This window comes from Phaenicophaeus curvirostris, chromosome 1 (assembly GCF_032191515.1).
Source record: "Phaenicophaeus curvirostris isolate KB17595 chromosome 1, BPBGC_Pcur_1.0, whole genome shotgun sequence".
NCBI classification, from domain to species: Eukaryota; Metazoa; Chordata; class Aves; order Cuculiformes; family Cuculidae; genus Phaenicophaeus; species Phaenicophaeus curvirostris.
This window is the reverse complement of record NC_091392.1, coordinates 132969200-132987353: the sequence shown is the minus strand read 5'-3', so window position 1 is coordinate 132987353 and position 18154 is coordinate 132969200. Positions and strand designations below refer to the sequence as shown.

General features: G+C 38.7%; 1 protein-coding gene across 4 annotated transcripts in view; it reads left to right on the top strand.

The window, feature by feature from the left end:
• Positions 1 to 18154, top strand: part of WWC3 (WWC family member 3) — a 103169-nt gene that overhangs the window by 42998 nt on the left and 42017 nt on the right. For all 4 annotated transcript variants that reach the window (XM_069875250.1, XM_069875241.1, XM_069875231.1 and 1 more), the window contains exons 3-6: positions 1046 to 1249; positions 4113 to 4189; positions 6835 to 6914; positions 14339 to 14468. In XM_069875250.1, coding sequence (XP_069731351.1) covers positions 1046 to 1249; positions 4113 to 4189; positions 6835 to 6914; positions 14339 to 14468 — 491 coding nt within the window. The remainder of the gene's footprint in view (positions 1 to 1045; positions 1250 to 4112; positions 4190 to 6834; positions 6915 to 14338; positions 14469 to 18154) is intronic.

The window sequence follows — 18154 nt, the reverse complement described above, 5'->3', positions numbered from 1 at the left end:
GAGGAGAGAAAAGTTACAGCTGTTCAGAGAAAAGGTTATTAGGAACCTAATATTCCAATCTATTGGAAGTACTGTTCATTGATGAACTTCATGTTTTTGTTTTATATACTTTTCAGATGGCTTTTAAATGGTAGAGCTGCTAGTGTGACCTTGACACCATTAAAATTCTTAATGTGTTTGGCTCAGTTTTTCATAGTTTATTTCATCACCAACACCAATATACTGAATGATATACACAAGATTAATACTAAACACAACTAGCTTTAATCTCTTGTGAGAAACATTTTGGAAAAAATTAGTAGACGCTTACCTCCTGACTGTGCTGCAGGTTCTGCTGCTGTTTTGAATGCTGACATTGCATCTGCAGTGGATTCTTACCCACAGAGTCTCAGTCATCAGAAATTAATATTCAGTTAGACACAAGACACTACATGGATGTCTTCATGTAGAACATAGTTGCTAGATTGAGCATCACCACAACTGGACCTGGTTTTGATTTGTATTTGCATACAAACGGCATGAGGGTGCTGTTTCTGTGGCAAAACCAGAAAAGAAGCAATTTGGATGCTTTTATGATATTGAGATAAAAATGATAAATTTTTTTTTAATGACTTCATTTTTCTTAATTACACAGGTGTGTAGTCACTGACCTTTCTGGGCGCTATACTTAGAGTTGCATGTAGTATCTCAAAGGTGTTCTAACCATTTATAGAGTTATAGGTTGAATATTAAGATACATTTTGCTCTCTTACATGGTTCTGGGTTTTTGTGTGGTCCTCAGAATTTTCAAGTTGGCTATGAGATAAGGTTAGGGTGAAAACAGTTTTCTTTGGGTTTGCTCTAGTTGGTAAATTAAAAAAATCAAATATCCTTTATATTTGAAAGGGCTCCTCCTGTTCTTCCATGCTGTGTCCTTCGTTCTGGTTCAGGCTGGAACAAGTTTCAGCACTATAGTGTAAGGCATGGTTGGTGAGAATGGAGCTTAACAAAATGATTTGTACCTAAGTGTCTTACAAGGTTTTTCTTTTAATGCTTTTCTCCTTAGAGCTCACACAAATTGAGGACCCACGGGAGCAGTGGAGAAGGGAGCAGGAACGTATGCTAAAGGAATATTTAATAGTTGCCCAGGAGGCACTCAATGCCAAGAAAGAGATTTACCAAATAAAGCAGCAGCGTTTTGAACTAGCCCAAGAAGAATATCAGCAATTGCACAAAATGTGTGAGGATGACAGCCGTTCTTATGCCAGCTGTGAGTTTACTAGTCTTTTTTTGATTTACCCACCTACCTTTCACAATATGGTGTGAGATATAATGTGAAGTGTTTCTGTCACCTGATTCTACTCTGAATGAAGATCCTGACTACAGAATTGATGTGCTGTCTTTTGGCCCTGCTGTTTAGGGGCTTCCATTTTTGTTACATCTATTAGAATATAGCATTTTAACACTGAACATTGAACATTCCAGTTGACATCTCTAGCCATCTCAGAACCAGATTGAGTGATGCTTTGTTTGAGTCAACAAAGATGAGACTGAATTTTGCTAGACCAGCCACGTACTAGCACTCCTAAATTCATAGATTATTCCACCCTTGACATGGGGGCAGGGGGAGGTGCATCAGCTTAGGGGAAGGCTTATATGGATGTATAGTCAGTTTATCAGCTTTATACAGAATTAGGGATAAGATGTCGTGGTCAAAAGTACCTCTGACCACAAAGAAAGAAGTGTTGTTTCGTTGGCACATCTCGCTCTTGAATGCCAGCCTCTGATTCTAATGCTGCTGGTGTAGGTATTGGAGCATTGATTTGCTGCCCTTTTCATTCCTCAGATATTGCTGGTAGCTTGGAGTAGGTGATACACTTTTTCTGAAATCTGAAGGAAAAGGTGTCTTTACTGAATAGTCAAAGAAGTGCATCGAATGGATATACCCACCAGCTGTGTGGAAATACGGTGGTGTTTCACTACTGGCTTTTCAATGACTGCTGTGTGTACAGCAGTTGTTCAGTGGTGGGATTTGCTGGTAAATACCAAATACTTGATAAGTAAGGGAAGCTCTACTTAGCCCTTTCTGAAAACATCAAAGAAACGTAACTGGGGCATTTGTATGCCAAAATCCTGAATAAAATGGTTCCTAGGGATGAGGTGTCTTGACCACCAAGTATTCTTTTATTGTTAAATTTGGATTATCTCATCTTTTTGATTAGTTTTAAATGCAAGTGTTCTGTCATTTAGTTTGTGACATAAGTGAACAGATGTGACTAGTCTCATTTCTCCCTGTTATTTTGAAATTTTTTAAGAATTATTAAGAGACTATTTTTTTCTTATTAAGAATTTTTTCAATAAATTATTGTTTAAAGAGTGTTTAACTACAACTAAAGACTTGGAACAAGGTAAAAGATAATGTCATCAATATTTTTTGATTATGAAATAAAAATTTCCGTTTATTACAATATTTTTCTAGAAGCATGGACTTTTTTTATTTTGAACATTTGCAGTAGTTCCGTGGGATACTTCGAATTACTTCAGGTGCATATACAGAAAAACATCTCTTTCATGTTTTTAGAGCTCTTGGAAAAACAAGTCACTTGAAATGGGAACAAAATATGACTGAAAATGACAACATTGGGAATGTGAATGCAAATGCTATGTCAGTTGACTTATGTTTCTTGATCTTCTGATTTTTTTTAAAAGGTATTATCTGTGGAATCAATGAGATACTGTAAAATCATTTAAATAAAAACTTCCACTTTTTTGGAGGTGAAAAATCATTTAGTTTTCTAGAGATGTCTTAATATATTTTATATTGCATCTGTTTTGAGGAAATAGGGTGGGCTTGTTAGTCAGATAATAAATTTAAAATCAAAAAACATCCCTTTGGGGATTAATCATGCTGTCAACTCAAGATTCTTCAAGGCTTCTCCACTTGTTTTTCATAATTTGACTCCTCCATCCCACTCTGAGATGATTGCTTTTCCTTTCATTGTACAGAAATCTTAGGCTTCTAATTCAACTGCAATTAGATGGCCAAAGTAGGGTGCTTACATTGAAACAAGTACTGGTGGAGGCAGGAATATTCACAATCTGTTGCATTAAAAGAACTAAAACTTCACGGTCTGTTTTCCTTCTCTTTACTTGTGGTTGCTGCCATTGACTCAGTGTCGTGTGCTCATGAGTGGGAGGTTGATGTGAAGTCAGCGGTTGTGGGTTGGCAGGGAGGTGCCCATGCAGCAGTTTTGTGACTCAGTTGTGATCAGCACTGTTTAAAAAAAAAAAACACAAACCCAAAATCCATAGAAAATCCTGGATTTAGAGAATTAGTCCAGGCCTGACAACTCATTTTGGCAAGTTCCTGCATGCTTGACGTGAGCATGGAGTTGCAGTATTCTTTCGAGAGTCGAAAGGCTCAGCACAACGCAGACACTGATACGGGTTTCAAAGCAGCAGCCTGCAGCTCTACAAAAAGATGGTAGGGCTAACAGTGCAACCCCATCTGCTCGCATACCAGGCATTTTTCAGTGGGCCAGTGCTGCTGTGAATGGCTCACTCAATAAATCATGGTTGATCCTGCCCAGCCTATCCTCTAGGACCTTTACTTAGTCTGTCTAAGCTTTAGCTTCTAATGCCACAGCTTGAAATAATTGCCTGACTCTAGATATGCTGTGTTAAGAGCTTACTTGCCAGAAGCTGATCTGTATGTGAGTTCCCTAGGCTGTTGCTTTAGGAGGCAACTTCTCTCTGTAGCTGATTGAGTTTTGTTCTGACAATAGTTTTTTTCACTTTAGTCCCTATCCTAGTGTTAATTCAACATACCTAGGAAGCAATTAGTATTACACAAATGGCTTGCATGGGTAAATGCTGCCATCCTGTCATGGACGCTGGTTGCTTTTTGGAAATAATGCAGTGCTGCTACATACAGTTCCCGTTGTTGTTCAGGAGAAAAAAATTTCAGACAGGCCAAAGTTAATTCTTCAGTTGTACTTTAGCACAGAGGATTATTTTACAACCTAGTGACTTGTAACATAAAGAATGAATGCAATGGTCTGTTAAATAGTACCACAGCTTAACAAGTGTATTAAATAAAAAATAATGTAAAATGCTGTTTTCCATCTGTTTAGCATTCTCTGGATTTTCAACTAATACCAAATACGACCCATATCAGATTAAAGCAGAAATAGCCAGCCGCCGTGACAGAGTGAGTAATCTTTTTTTGTTTTTTAAAAATATGAATTAGGCATGGGAAGGGAGAGGATCTATGTTTTCCTTTTTCCTTGGCATTCACACCAAATGTTGCATACATTTTAGAAACATAATATTGAAAACTGCTTTTTCTACTCTGACCTGTTGCTCTATTAAAATGTATCTGCATTTCACTAACTTGCAGATTAATGCTTTTTCCATGTTACAGGGGTAAAGATTTTTGTCACGGATGTCAGAGGCAAACTCAGCCAGCCGTTCAGAAATCGCTTTCTGTGTGCTAACTGCCACAAGTAGTAAATACTCTGCAGCCAAGTTCTTTAAGTGCAGTTCAAACCCACTTGTCTTCATGTTTTCCTCATTTGCCTATTTTCACTGGGGTTCTGTGAATGTCACTGAACTCTAAATTTAGATATTTATTTGGAAAACTGTCCACGATTCAGTAGACATGTTGGCCAAGTAGAACTTTTTAGCTGATTTGGCCACAGCTCCCCTATGAAGGGAGGGAAGCTCAAGCATTCTGACAGTGATAGGCAGTTCTGTAATAAAAACGGTCCATTTTTATTTATTTATTTATTTATTTAAGAACCAGAATAGTGCTTTTGGTACTGTCTTTGCTGAAGGAAGAATAGTTGACTTGAATTTCTCCCGTGTGGCTTTAGCAAAGACTTGAAGTCTGCATGTTGGTTTCAAGCAAATTGATATAGCAGTCATAAACAAGTATAAAAAGCAGTTCATAATATTAAGCTGTAGGAACTATTTCCAGATTGTATGTTTCTTTTTACTGATGGATAAAATGGAATTTAGCATGCCAGGCCCACAGCTCACAAAATAAATAAAAAAATACTTATCTTTGCAGGATAGTATTCCATTTTTGTTGTTGTGACCCCTTTTCACATGAATGCCTCTGAAAATAAATCCTGCTCACCACCCTTCAAAGGCATTTGTTCTATCTGAGTATGTTTACTACAGGCTGACTTGTGTTTGCTTGTTTTACATACTCTGTAAGTCAGTATATTCTAAACTAGAAAATAAGCCTTGTTTGTTTAAATAATGTTTAAAGAAAATAAACAAGGTGTTCACTTGTATGACTATTCATCTCTGCTCTTGCTTGATCTCCTAAGTGTATAAGATAATCTGTTCAACTGAATGTGTGCATAGGCCTTGAGTTGTTTTAGATAAAAAGAGACACATTATAAAGTGTTTGTGTAAATTGTATTAAACTGTAAGGGGGAAGATTTAGATTAAACATTAGGAAGAAATTCCTCGTAATGAGGGTGGTGGGTGGTGAGCCACTGGCACAGGTTGCCAAGGGAAGTTGTGGATGCCCCATCCCTGGAGGTGTTTGAAGCCTGGCCTTGAGCAGCCTGGTTTCGTGGGAGATGTCCCTGCCCATGGCAGGGGAGGTGGAACTGGATGATGTTTAAGGTCCCTTCCAACCCAAACCCTTTGATGATCCCATGATATTAGTGATGCATTATTTCATTTTACTTTTGTTGAGTATTGAAGGAGTTGGTGAGGTTATAGGAGGTTTTTGGGGGCTGATGCAATGAATTTTGAGGAAAGAGCAAGAACACTTGGGGAAATGAGGTCCACGCACAACAGTGGGACTCTGGCAGTCCTTGTTTGCATCCCAGAATTGCTGTGAAGCCCTTCACTCTTGGAGCAGAGCTAAAAAAATTAACCTATGCCTGGACATGTAGTAATTTTCTTTGTGTTTTTTTTAATAAGTTTTATCACATGTTAATACACGTGAAATGCAGGAGTGCTCCGGGTAAATTTTATCAATAGAATAAAGTTTGATAGCTTGAGAAGAGCTTTTTTTTCTTCCATCCTTGCCCCTCTTTGGGCCCTCAGTTCAGTCTTAGACCTCACTACCACACACTGGAACGCTTCCACCAATTTGTCTGTAGTCCCTTTAACCTTCCTTCCCCCTGTTGCCTCAAGGTGTCTATCAGTTTTAGAAGGCAAGAAGCTATTCCTTTGCAGATCATTCTTGGTGCTGACAGCACTCTTCTAAGGTGTGTCTAACCTACTCAGGTTTTCATAAAACAACAAAAATATGGTTTTGGAGGCATCGTTGTGTCACTTGATTTATGCTCGCTAATTGGATCAAGGTAATTGTTGGGGGGGTCTGAGAGTGCAGAACAATATCGTGATATGAAAGTAAATTTAGAAAATCATGTGGCCATTTCTGGGAGAGACTCCAGTTCTGTTCTCAGTGATTTTGTTTTTCCCAGATTGAAACATTAACAGCATTGAATGCTCAGTCTTTTTTTAAAGTCAGTTAAAGAGTTGAAGACAATTGAGAGGTGTCTGTCTGCTACAAGGGAAGAAGGAAAATCATATAGATTCAAGCTTGCCAGCAGTAAGCATAAGATATTGGAGATAGAAAACTAATAGAATGGATGAGGAAATTGTTATTTTGAAAGTTGAATGTTGTGACTGCTCTTTGGGTCTTATGATGTTTCAGAAAGTCTTCTTGTTAGTTTAATGCAGATTTTAAAGCAAATAAAAAGAAAAAGAATTTAAAACATTTGAAGTGGTAATCTAGCTTAACATTTTGTATTTGAAAACTATTAACTATTTTTATTATGAATATTTGTTACATATTATTACTTAAAATTCTTTTGTTATATTCAGCTTTCTAGGCTAAAACGAGAATTGGCACAGATGAAGCAGGAGCTGCAATATAAGGAAAAAGGAGTGGAAACCTTGCAAGAGTAAGTTAAGAGTTTATGGGAGGATATTTTTTTTTCTTTACTTTATTCGGCTTGGAATGACTTTCTTAGAAATCTGTTGCCAAAAAAAAACCCAAACCAAAATGTTGAAACCTTTTAAGTTCTTTACTTCAGAGTTTCTGTTATGATAGTAAGTGTGGGGTGAGAACAGTGTGAAATGATGGAAGAAGTGTTGGACAGAATTCTTTGAAACGGTGATTTCATAGATCCTCATGCAAAAACAGTTTTATAATCCCTGTTCTTTAACTCCTCCTGAAAATATTGTCAAGGTGGAAGTAGATCTTTGAAATATTTTCCAGTCATTTTCTGGAGATACCTGCTGTCTTGGAGCACAGCTGGAAGCCCCATGCCTTCAGTTTTCCTGTGAATGTTACTGAGGCTTTCTGGCTGGGCACAATACCTCTCCTGCGGCAGAGGCTGTACGCCACACTGCTTGTTCCTTTTACCTCATGGATGGGCCATCTCATTCTGCACAGTATAGCTTACCTGTGCCTGTACTGTAAATCTCTAGAGAGATCTTGAGAAATCTGTGAGACCTTGGGTTTTGTTGCATGTATGCGGAATGAGTGCATGTAAACGTGACTACTTGCCCCCTCCATGTGAGGGGCTTGCGGCAATTCGCTGCTGCCCTCAGGGCTATTTGGCAGCCTGTATTCTGTTTCCTTTGTGCTCAGTGGTGGCAAAGATTGCGAACTGTTGTGGTGACCCTCTCCTTGTCACTCTTCCTGCAGGCAATCAGATAGGAACTGAGCGACTTCCATCTCTGTGCTGCTAGGTCACCTACACACATAGAGCATGTAGGTGGCATGCCCAGTGGGATAGAATCACAGAATCACAGAATAACCAGGTTGGAAGAGACCCACTGGATCATCGAGTCCAACCGTTCCCATCAAACACTAAACCATGCCCCTTAACACCTCATCCACCCGTGCCTTAAACACCTCCAGGGAAGGTGACTCAACCACCTCCCTGGGCAGCCTCTGCCAGTGCCCAATGACCCTTTCTGTAAAGAATTTTTTCCTAACGTCTAGTCTAAACCTCCCCTGGCGGAGCTTGAGGCCATTCCCTCTTGTCCTGTCCCCTGTCACTTGGGAGAAGAGGCCAGCACCCTCCTCTCTACAACCTCCTTTCAGGTAGTTGTAGAGAGCAATGAGGTCACCCCTCAGCCTCCTCTTCTCCAGGCTAAACAACCCCAGTTCTCTCAGCCGCTCCTCATAAGGCCTGTTCTCCAGCCCCTTCACCAGCTTTGTTGCTCTTCTCTGGACTCTCTCCAGAGCCTCAACATCCTTCTTGTGGTGAGGGGCCCAGAACTGAACACAGTATTCGAGGAGCGGTCTCACCAGTGCCGAGTACAGAGGGAGGATAACCTCCCTGGACCTGCTGGTCACGCCGTTTCTGATACAAGCCAAGATGCCATTGGCTTTCTTGGCCACCTGGGCACACTGCTGGCTCACGTTCAGTCGGTTGTCAACCAACACCCCCAGGTCCCTCTCCTCCAGGCAGCTTTCTAGACAGACTTCTCCTAGTCTGTAGCACTGCATAGGGTTGTTGTGCCCCAAGTGCAGGACCCGGCATTTGGCCTTGTTAAACCTCATGCCATTGGACTCTGCCCAGTGGTCCAGCCTGTTCAGATCCCTTTGCAGAGCCTCCCTACCCTCCAGCAGATCGACACTTCCACCCAGCTTAGTGTCGTCCGCAAACTTGCTAAGGGTGCACTCGATGCCTTCATCCAGATCATTGATGAAGACATTGAACAAGGCTGGACCCAGCGCTGAGCCCTGGGGAACCCCACTTGTCACTGGCCTCCAGCTGGATTTCACACCATTTCCCACCACTCTCTGGGCCTGGCCATCCAACCAGTTTTCCACCCAGGAGAGTGTGCGCCTGTCCAGGCCAGAGGCTGACAGTTTCTCAAGCAGAATGCTGTGAGAAACTGTGTCAAAGGCTTTGCTGAAGTCCAGGAAGACCACAGCCTTTCCCTCATCCAGCAGCCGAGTCACTTTGTCATAGAAGGCGATCAGGTTAGTAGGCAGAGAGGTTGCCAGGCAATGCAAAGACAGCAGGTAAACACAGGTAGTTGTGACTTCCAGATCTGTTCAACAAAGCCAGGAGATAGACTGCATATTGAACGGCTCTTGGATTTGCCTTGGACATGTGGCCATGCATTTAGAAATCTTGGCTATTTTTCCAGCATGCATGTGAACGAACTGCCTGATGCAGGCGCTTCCTGAAAAAGTTGGAACCGTTGCGTGTCTAATGCATTTTACAGTGTATGTACAGTATCTGTGGAAATACTTTGAAGCTTTGGATTTGTGGTGCCACAGAGCATGGGCGCACACTTTCGCTTTAGAAGCCCTGGCAAAGTTCCAGGGATCCCAAGCAATTAGGTTACTTATTTTCCAACTTTGATTTTGATCAGTGTTACATTAACAAAATGATATAAAGGGAAATACTTAGATTTTACTTTTAAGGGAGAGGGAGTAGCTGATGTACTTCATATTGGTTTGTTTGTTTTGGATTTTTTAAATTTAAAAGATTTATTTTTTATTATAATACATTCCAAAATCTTCAGAGGAACAAACTTCTTCAACTGAAATCCTTTGTTGGCAGATAATCTAATCATTTTCAGATAAATATATATTTTTATTGACTATATGAAACATTTACAAATAGTTAAGGGAATCGTTAATGTTAGATATTAACTGAAAATTATTAAGGTAAAGCACTCTATTGAAACAGCAAATATTTTAAGCGTTATTTTAAGTATAGTCAAAACTTTAGGATGGTGGCCTAGGTACGTAAGCAGCAACAGAATGAAGCAATTTTGTTGTAAGATTCTTAATCATATTTTCTTTAAGTGAGTAAGAATTGCCTTCCCTTTTCCACTTTCTTTATTTGTTTTCCTTCTCCTGATTGTTGGGTTATTTTAAGGGTATAAGTTCAATTGCTTTATAAAAGGACTAACCACTTAACTAGGATGATGAAAGTATTTGAAGGCCATGTGAAACTCAAGATTGTTTTAATTAATATAATTCATTTAAGATAGTCCAGCAAAGTAGTGCAATTTCTTGAAAAGTAATGTCTGCAAATGATTAAGAATATAAATGTTAGTCTTGGATTTTAGCCCAAGTGAATTTGCTCATACTTCAGGATGGGGGTATGGGAGAGGCGTTTAAGAGAGGAATTATTTTAAAGCATATTTGCATAGTCAGTGGTCATCTAATCATCCAGTTCAAGTGTGACAATGCAGTGCTTCAGTGCTGCTCATTAATGCTGTTGCTGCAATCACTCTGTGATGTGCTGGGTGGTATTCGTTGTTGCAAGCTGAGGCTGGAGTGAATGTTTTGCTTGTGCGTTATCTGGGATTGCAATGATTTCTGTCACTATTTGTGCCTTTCTGTGCTCTGTTCTCTACGGTGACTTCTTCACTTGTGAACCAGAGGCTTGTGGATTTTGTTTTGTTTTTAAGTGATTTTATAATTATCGTCCTGGTAAGATGTGTGCTTTCTTTTGAGTATTTTGCATCTAGTAGGAAGTGAGCCAATTTGAAGAGTGCTTGCACTGTCTAACAACTGAAGAGAGAAGTTTCTTCAGCCTCCTCATGTAGTAAGCAGACAAATCAGGCTGAAAGTGTGACAGCTCTAGGTTGTCCCTGGGTGATCTCTTCCATACTGCTTGTATTTGTTGGGAGAAAAGAGTCACTCAAGTCAAGTGCCAAAGCTGGAGTATTTTGCTTTTTGCATATCCACAAAGTGAGTATACTGTCTGAAAAGAAACCCAGCATTCCTTCTTTGAAACAAAAATTCAGGGATTTCCCCTTCCCCACCTTTTATTTTTAAAAAAAACGCCAACTTTCTTACATCTCAGATTTTCCCTTTTTGTTACCTTTTCCAATTTTTTAGTTTGCATAACTTTTTTTCCTTTCTATGCTAGATCAAATCTTTTATTAACTGACAAACTAGAATGGCATGCTTCATGTTCAGCTCTTTTAAAGCCATATTCTTCACTTTATTTCAAGTACAAGCCAAGAACAATACCAGGAGTTGTCACACTTTAGGCTTTACATCTGGCTGAACGTTTGCTTTTAAAGTCTGATTGAATAGCATTATGAGCAGGTATCAAAACCTTGTGTTGTATGACTCCCTCTGCAACCTCTGCTGGCTGTAACTCTCAGAGAAGAGACAAATTTTATGGTGAAGGTGGTTAGGTTGCTCATTATTTCCATCATTCTATGTTGCTGTTTGACTCAGATGCCTTTATTAGATGTAAATCACTTGCATTGACATTTTTCACATACAGTGTCTGCCTTAGACTGTGTTTTGTTTTCTGTTTTTTTTTAATTTTAATAAAATGGATTAGCCGTCTTTGAGGAGAATAAACAAATAAACAAACCCACAAAGCCACTAGAGAAAGGTGGAGTTTCGTGTGTGGGAGAGGGGATTGAAGGTTTTATTTTAGTAGCTCTGAAACTAGCACAGTCAGAATTTCAAATTTTGTAGTGCTGCAGCTTTTTCTTAGGGCTGTATTTTGGACAGCAATTTGGCAGTGGTGTGCTAAGCTTTTGGACATCACAATCTGCCTTTGCCCACTGGAAACTTTCTAGAGCTCACCATTTGAAACCTGCAAAAATCCTACCCTGTGTGACACGGTATTCCTCGTCTCCACTGGAACCTTTGCCCTGGGGTGCAGCTGATATTGTCGCAATCCAGAGTTACAGGGTTAGAGATGAACCTTTCCTGGAACAAAACCCTTCTTCTGACATGCAGCAGGGACTGAGAATAAGGAGCAGTTCCTCTTCCTCTGTGTTTTCAGTGACCCTTCCACAGGCAGGAATTCTGGAGGAAGAAGGCGTGTAGCAACAAAGGAAATGAAAACTCAGCCAGTTGGCTATAAGAGCAGAGTGAATGCTGATAGAAGTCAGGAAAGGCAGGGAATTAGGACTGACTAAACTATTTGTAGCTACAGACTAGTTTTGAGGATATGAGACCTGACCAAAGCTTTGAAATTAGATTTTAACTCAACTGCAGACGTGTGCTTTGGTGAGGATGAGGGGGAGGGAAGGGAGGAGTCTTGTGTATTTGTAAGCACATGAAGGAAAATACAGAAACAGGGAAACTGCCCTGTAGGATTGAAACTGTTGCAAGTGTGTTAATAGACTGTGTATCCTAGAAACATCTCTCTCAGAAAATGTATACTTTATTCATAGTTCTGTGTATTAGTTGAACGTTCCTTGTATTCATACAAAGGTCTAATTGTTTTTTTATCATGCTATTTTCCGTTAATAAAATGGAAGATTCCTGTTAACTTTGTGGCTTTCAAAACTAGAGCTTTATGAAAGGAGGAAAAAAAAATTAACAGACAATAAATAATAAGTAATTTTGTAAGATGCTTAAGGCAGTTTGGGTTGACAGCAATACTGATTTAAGCTCAAATAGTTCTGGCAGTAGAAACTTTTAAAATTCTTTCCTTAAACAAATATCAATTCATAAGTTGGGCTCCAGTGTGACATCCAGGAACGTGAATATGTGGGTAACTGGACAGAAATCTGGTTGAAATTAAATTATTTCCTTTTCCTGAAATGCCACCTTGGACCTGGCAAACAATATAATGAGCGGTTGTGTAGGAGACATTTTCTGGTCTAATATTTGGGTGGAATCTACGTTCTTAACATTAATACAACCTTGAGACAAAACCACATGTTATCTTTTTTGAAAAAAAAAAAAACTTCTGATGAATTGCATCAGTTGTTTTACCATGATTTTAGCTAATCTTTTCAGGTTTTTAACTAAAAATAAGTGAAGTCTGAAGCAAACACTTAAAGGAAATCAAAACCAACCAACCAAAAAACCCTAGCTTTAACCCACGTGACATTTAAGTTCTTTCTGGTTCTTGAACCAGAAATCATAAAGGTGTGTATATATATATTTTTTTTATGTAACTTGGGGAAAATTGTGTTTAAGTAGAAAGGTAAGATTCAGACTTATTTTTTATTGTCTCCTAGAGCAGGAAAAAAATTGTAGAAAACTAAACTGCTTTTTTTCCTTACGTATAGTGAGCTGCACAATAAAAGCACAGGGTTATCATTCAAGCCTTTTAATTTTTCACCTTTTTTATTTCAGTTTTCAAGCAAGTAATCTGCTGCAAGTGGAATTTCACTGACTTTATTTAAGTGGCAGAACACACTGAGTGCTATAGACACTCTTAACTTAATATAGTACTTACCTTGAAACTTTTATTTATTCTTAATATTTTAAATAGAGTTTGAGCGTTCTTGTCATGTATGTATAGCATACCCTCTTTTCCTACATCTTTTTATAAGCAGATATCCTGTGTAATGACAAATATGTGTTTTATCTTTAATTCTGTTAAACAGACACTTTATCCTGGAGATGCTTGTGCTTAGCATTGCCTTAGAGATCATTATGCACTCACTTTCTGTGCTGGATTAATGGGAAAAATGAAATTTTCGTATTTTAACAGGAATTTAACACAATTTTCACTAGTTGCTGTAGGTAGCCTTTTAAAATCCCATAGCTATTTGTTATAAACCCAAGACCAAATGGTTCTTGTAGTAAGTTCTGCAGAGCCTCTGGTGTTGTCCTTTATCTAGAAATCAAAGCAAATTATCATGACTATACATTGGACAAGGCTTATGCATTCTGGTCCATTACTCTTGCAAAGTGTTGGAAAAAAAAGATGAAAACTCAGACAGTGCATGTCCCACTTAAGAGAAGATGTGATATTTTTATGGCAAGATGGAAATGTTAGCACTACTTCAGCCTGATGTAGTGAGTAGCAATATTGCTCCTTACTGAGTTTGCATTTGAAATCTTCTGGGATGGTCCCATGTGATGTTACTCAGTGCGGGACAATGCTCTCTTCTAGAATAGATAATCAAAGATACCCATAATGGCTGGAAAGCACTTGCAATAAAATGGAAGGAATTAAAAGTTTCTTCCCCAGGAAATGAAATGCCTTTGTTAGAACCCTCTAACACGTGACCAGATGGAAGTCCTGGAAGAGATGCTGCTATATGTAGCGTTGCATGGAATGTGACAGCTAGAATGGTAACATCTTTATCTTTTGAGTTATTACTGTCCATGTAGGTTAGTTTTATATTGATCTTTCTTTTGTAGCGGGAAATAGCCCACAGACATTCCCTATAAGTAAGCTCTGTATTAGGACATTAAAAAGAGAAAAAGAGTTGATTCTGCAGAACCTGGGTGGATAATTATATTGCTTTGTCTTTAGAGCGTACTAGGTGCTGAATGCTGTGTTAATTCCAAATAGAGTATCATTTTATTTCTGGAAATAAAGTGGTACATGAATAAACAAGAAGTCTTAAAATGCCTATGCTTTTTCTAATTATGTGAAAATTCCTGAACTTGTCTTAATCTTTTCAACAGGATTGATCGTAAGATGTCAAGTGCTCATACGAATTATAGACTGGATGAAGCACAGGCTATAATGAGTGAGCTTCGAACCATAAGGAAAGCTATATGCACAGGAGAAAAAGAAAGGCAGGACCTTATGCAGGTAAAAGATACACTACTGAACAAGTAGCTGCTAAATAATAATAACCTGCCTGTTTTTTCTTGTTTGTGATTGTATTGGAGTCACTCAGTTCAAATAAGGCAGTGGAGTGGCCTAAGCAGAAATATCAGTTTGATAATTGACAATAGCAGGCAGTGTGAAATGGGTGAGTAGTCATTGTCTAAGCTGCAAGCGTAAAACTTCACTTATTTCAATATTTTTGTCTTAGATAAGGTACTGTCCTTACATTTAGATCTGTGTCTTCATTGAATATAGTTTTCCATTGCTGCTGACTGTATCAAAGACTGCTGCGGAGTAATTATGCTGCATTTTAAAGAAGCTCTTTACGTTTTATGGTACTTGTATTTCATATTGTTTAATGTTGTCTTGTATTACCTATAATGAAGTAAGACTGAGAAATTAATGTGTCGGAGTGTTACTGGATTATCTCCTGTTTTTTTCCTTTTATGAGAATTTCACAGAGCTGGATCTTTGTGTCACTGTGCCACAGTTTGGGAGTTCTTTTTTTGCCCAAACTCTTCTCTTCAGTACCTGTAACAAGACACACCTTAGTTTCAAGTGGTCTCACAAAACCTTCAAAGAGTATGATTAAATACAATGTATACAGAAACCGTCTTGCAAGCTTTAGATTATTTTATGAATCAGAGCACAAGGATTGAGGGGAGCTACATGCCTGAGTAGTGATCTAACTTTTGAATGGATTCTGTATCCTGCTTCAAGCTCTTGGTCACTCTGTCTGCGTTGTCAATTTGACGGAAGCTTGCTCAGAGCTGTGAGCCTCTGCCACCACAGGAACTTCAATATAGACTTGCCCAAATATGCTACAGATACAGAGGTGTCAAGGAGAATTCTCTGCACCCAGCCTTCAACCTGCTCTATGAAAAGGCATCTCTACTACCTTAAGACCATACTAAATTGATGTTGCCATGCAAACATTTTCTTTCAGTTTTCTCTGCATTACTTTCATTGGTAATTTTTTTTTAATTGTTTAATGGTATGAGTAGCTTGTAATCTACATATAATGAATTTCCATAGTTATATAAATATTCAGTCTCTAAAGCATTACACAGAGGTCAGCTGATGGACCGCAAATCCTTGTTCAAGTAGACAGAACACTTAAGTCACTATGAAAAGTTTCTGCCTTGGCAACTTTTAACATACTTGATACTTTGTGTTGGCCAAGTATTAAAGTGATTCTCAGTCTTCCACATGCCTGGCTAGCAAGAAATGATTAGAAAGACAGTTCTTCGTGGATGCAGTGACGCACATTTTAGGAAACTGAATGGTAATTTAAAGACTTGTGTGTGAAATCTTGGAGCAGCTTAACTACTGGCCTTGTTTTGACTCCCCCACTAGATCTCCCCCCCTGCCCATTTCCTTATGTTTTCAGTCCTCAGTAGCACTAAATCCAGCTGTAAACATTGAGATGCCTTGAACATCATGTCTCCTAAACCAACTTTAAATGCACTTACAGTTTCTTCAAATACGGTGTTGAAGGAGTTAGAAGTCTAGAATCAAGGTTAGCATCAAGGATTGGGCAATGCTGGCAGCACCAGAACATAGAGGGTTGCACAAGACAGAAGCAAAAATGAAAAGTGTTGCCATCCTTTTTCATGGGTCTACCAGACAGACAGGAAATATCGGTCTAGGAGGTATCACTTTTGCAGTTAGTGACAATCTGTTGTGATGGCATCCAATAATAGACATATAGTTTGGGAGAATCTAGAAAATAGTTTTTCCACACAGGCCTAGCCTGCAAAACGGTTATGCATCTTTTGTTGCAATTGTAATAAAGGATTACATGCTGCAGTTTAAAAGATCAACAGTTATAAAAAATGTGTAATTCTGCCAACTTATTGTGCTCTGCAAAACCATTGAGCTTTCTGCCTGATATTTTTTTAAATTTTGTCCAAAAAAATGTTATTTTTGTCACCAGTTTTGTGCTTTGCCTTTTTATGAGTAGTTGAAGGATGGTTGTATACTTATTTAGCTTTGTCGAACATGTCTGTTTTAAGTATCTTCCTAATGAATTCGGAATTTGATTGTTAATTTCCTGCAAATTTGAAATTGATTTGTTCTTGAAAATGCTGCATTTTAAAGCTGTTGTTGGTAGGATAAGCTTTCTTATGAAAAGTTCTTGTTTTGAAAGCTGCTTATAAAGGAGTTCGAAGTATTGTGTAAACATCTAGGGATTTGTTTCAAAGAAAAGGAATAGACAATTTCTTACTATTTCTTAGTTTAAATCTGGCCAGTGTAAGCAACAGAACTAAACAGAGTAGAAGTGACTCAGTCTTGTGTAGGTGCTTGGAAAATTGTAGCTGTCATAGAAATATGATAATTGGAGTGAGTTGTGTGGGAGAGAAGGCTGTCAAGGGAAGGAGAAGGTGGTCAGATTTAAACTGGGTGCTGTGGTTACAAATAAAGCCAAACGTGCGCTGTCACTGTTCCAAAAAAGTGGGCAAACTTTTTATATAAGATTGAGTAATTAAGGTGTCTGGTTAGATTCCTGAAAGCAGCACGTGTCTACTCTGCCCCTTCTGTCCCTTTCAAACTTTTGTTTCCATTCCAGTACGTACGTATGCTTTTAAAATGTCGTCCTTTATTTTTAAGAAGCCTTGGAGTTTGTCTTTTAATGTTTTTGTTTTTTCTTTATTTCATTTCTTCATTTCTTTTTTTTTTTTACCAATTAAATAGGCTAAATAAGTAATACATAAACTTTCAGTGCAGTTCCTGTGGCAGAGAGCTCCCAAATCACATAGCAACAGATCAATGATGAAATGACAGTGCTCATTTCTCTCTTTTTAGGTAGGTTTGGGCTGGTGCGCCTATAACCGCATCTGTACGATAACCTGATCTGGCAGTTTCTGTGGGATTGCCATAAACAATCCATAAACTCCAGGTGAAAGATTGATTCCTCCACATAGGTGGGGAGGATATTACTCTTAGCATCTTATGTAAATTCTTTCTGTCTAAAAGTATGCTAACTCTGGTTATAATTTTACATATGAGGATTGCTAGAGGCTGTGCTTTTGCTTATCCAACTAAAAGGACTCTGTATGCTTACCCTAGAGTACAGTTACCTATATGCATAGACGTAAGTTAAGGTGATGCTACTTGGTGTTTGCCACCTGACATATGCAGCCTTAAGCACCTATGCCTGGATTAAAAGCCTGACCAGAGCCAGGCAGCCCTTCATTGCCTGCCAGGGAGGTCCTGAAATGCATGAGGAGGACAGCCAGAACATGTGAAGAAGCTGAAATACGGGTGAAAATTTAGATCTAAGTTCTGACATCAGGACTTTGATGTTACATGTGCCTATAACATAATACACATTAGCCTAAGGTGTCAGATGAGATGTAACTTGGGAGAAACCTGAGGCTTTCTGAATCCTCAGTTTCCGTTCATGTCATTGACTCTGCTTTACTGGGAAGAGGACATATTGAATGTTTGATATTTGTGTAGTTATGATTTTAAATCATTATTTCCATCTAAAAAAATCCATTAAAGATCCATCCTGATCCTCCATATGGCAAGAGATTGACTGAACTGGATGATTTCCAGTGAGTTTTGAAGAAGAGCGTTGGACAAGATTCTGCAGTTTTCATAAAGTAGAAGACACTGTGGTTTTGTTTTTGTCACGTTGTGGAGTAGTTAATTTTGCAGTCTTG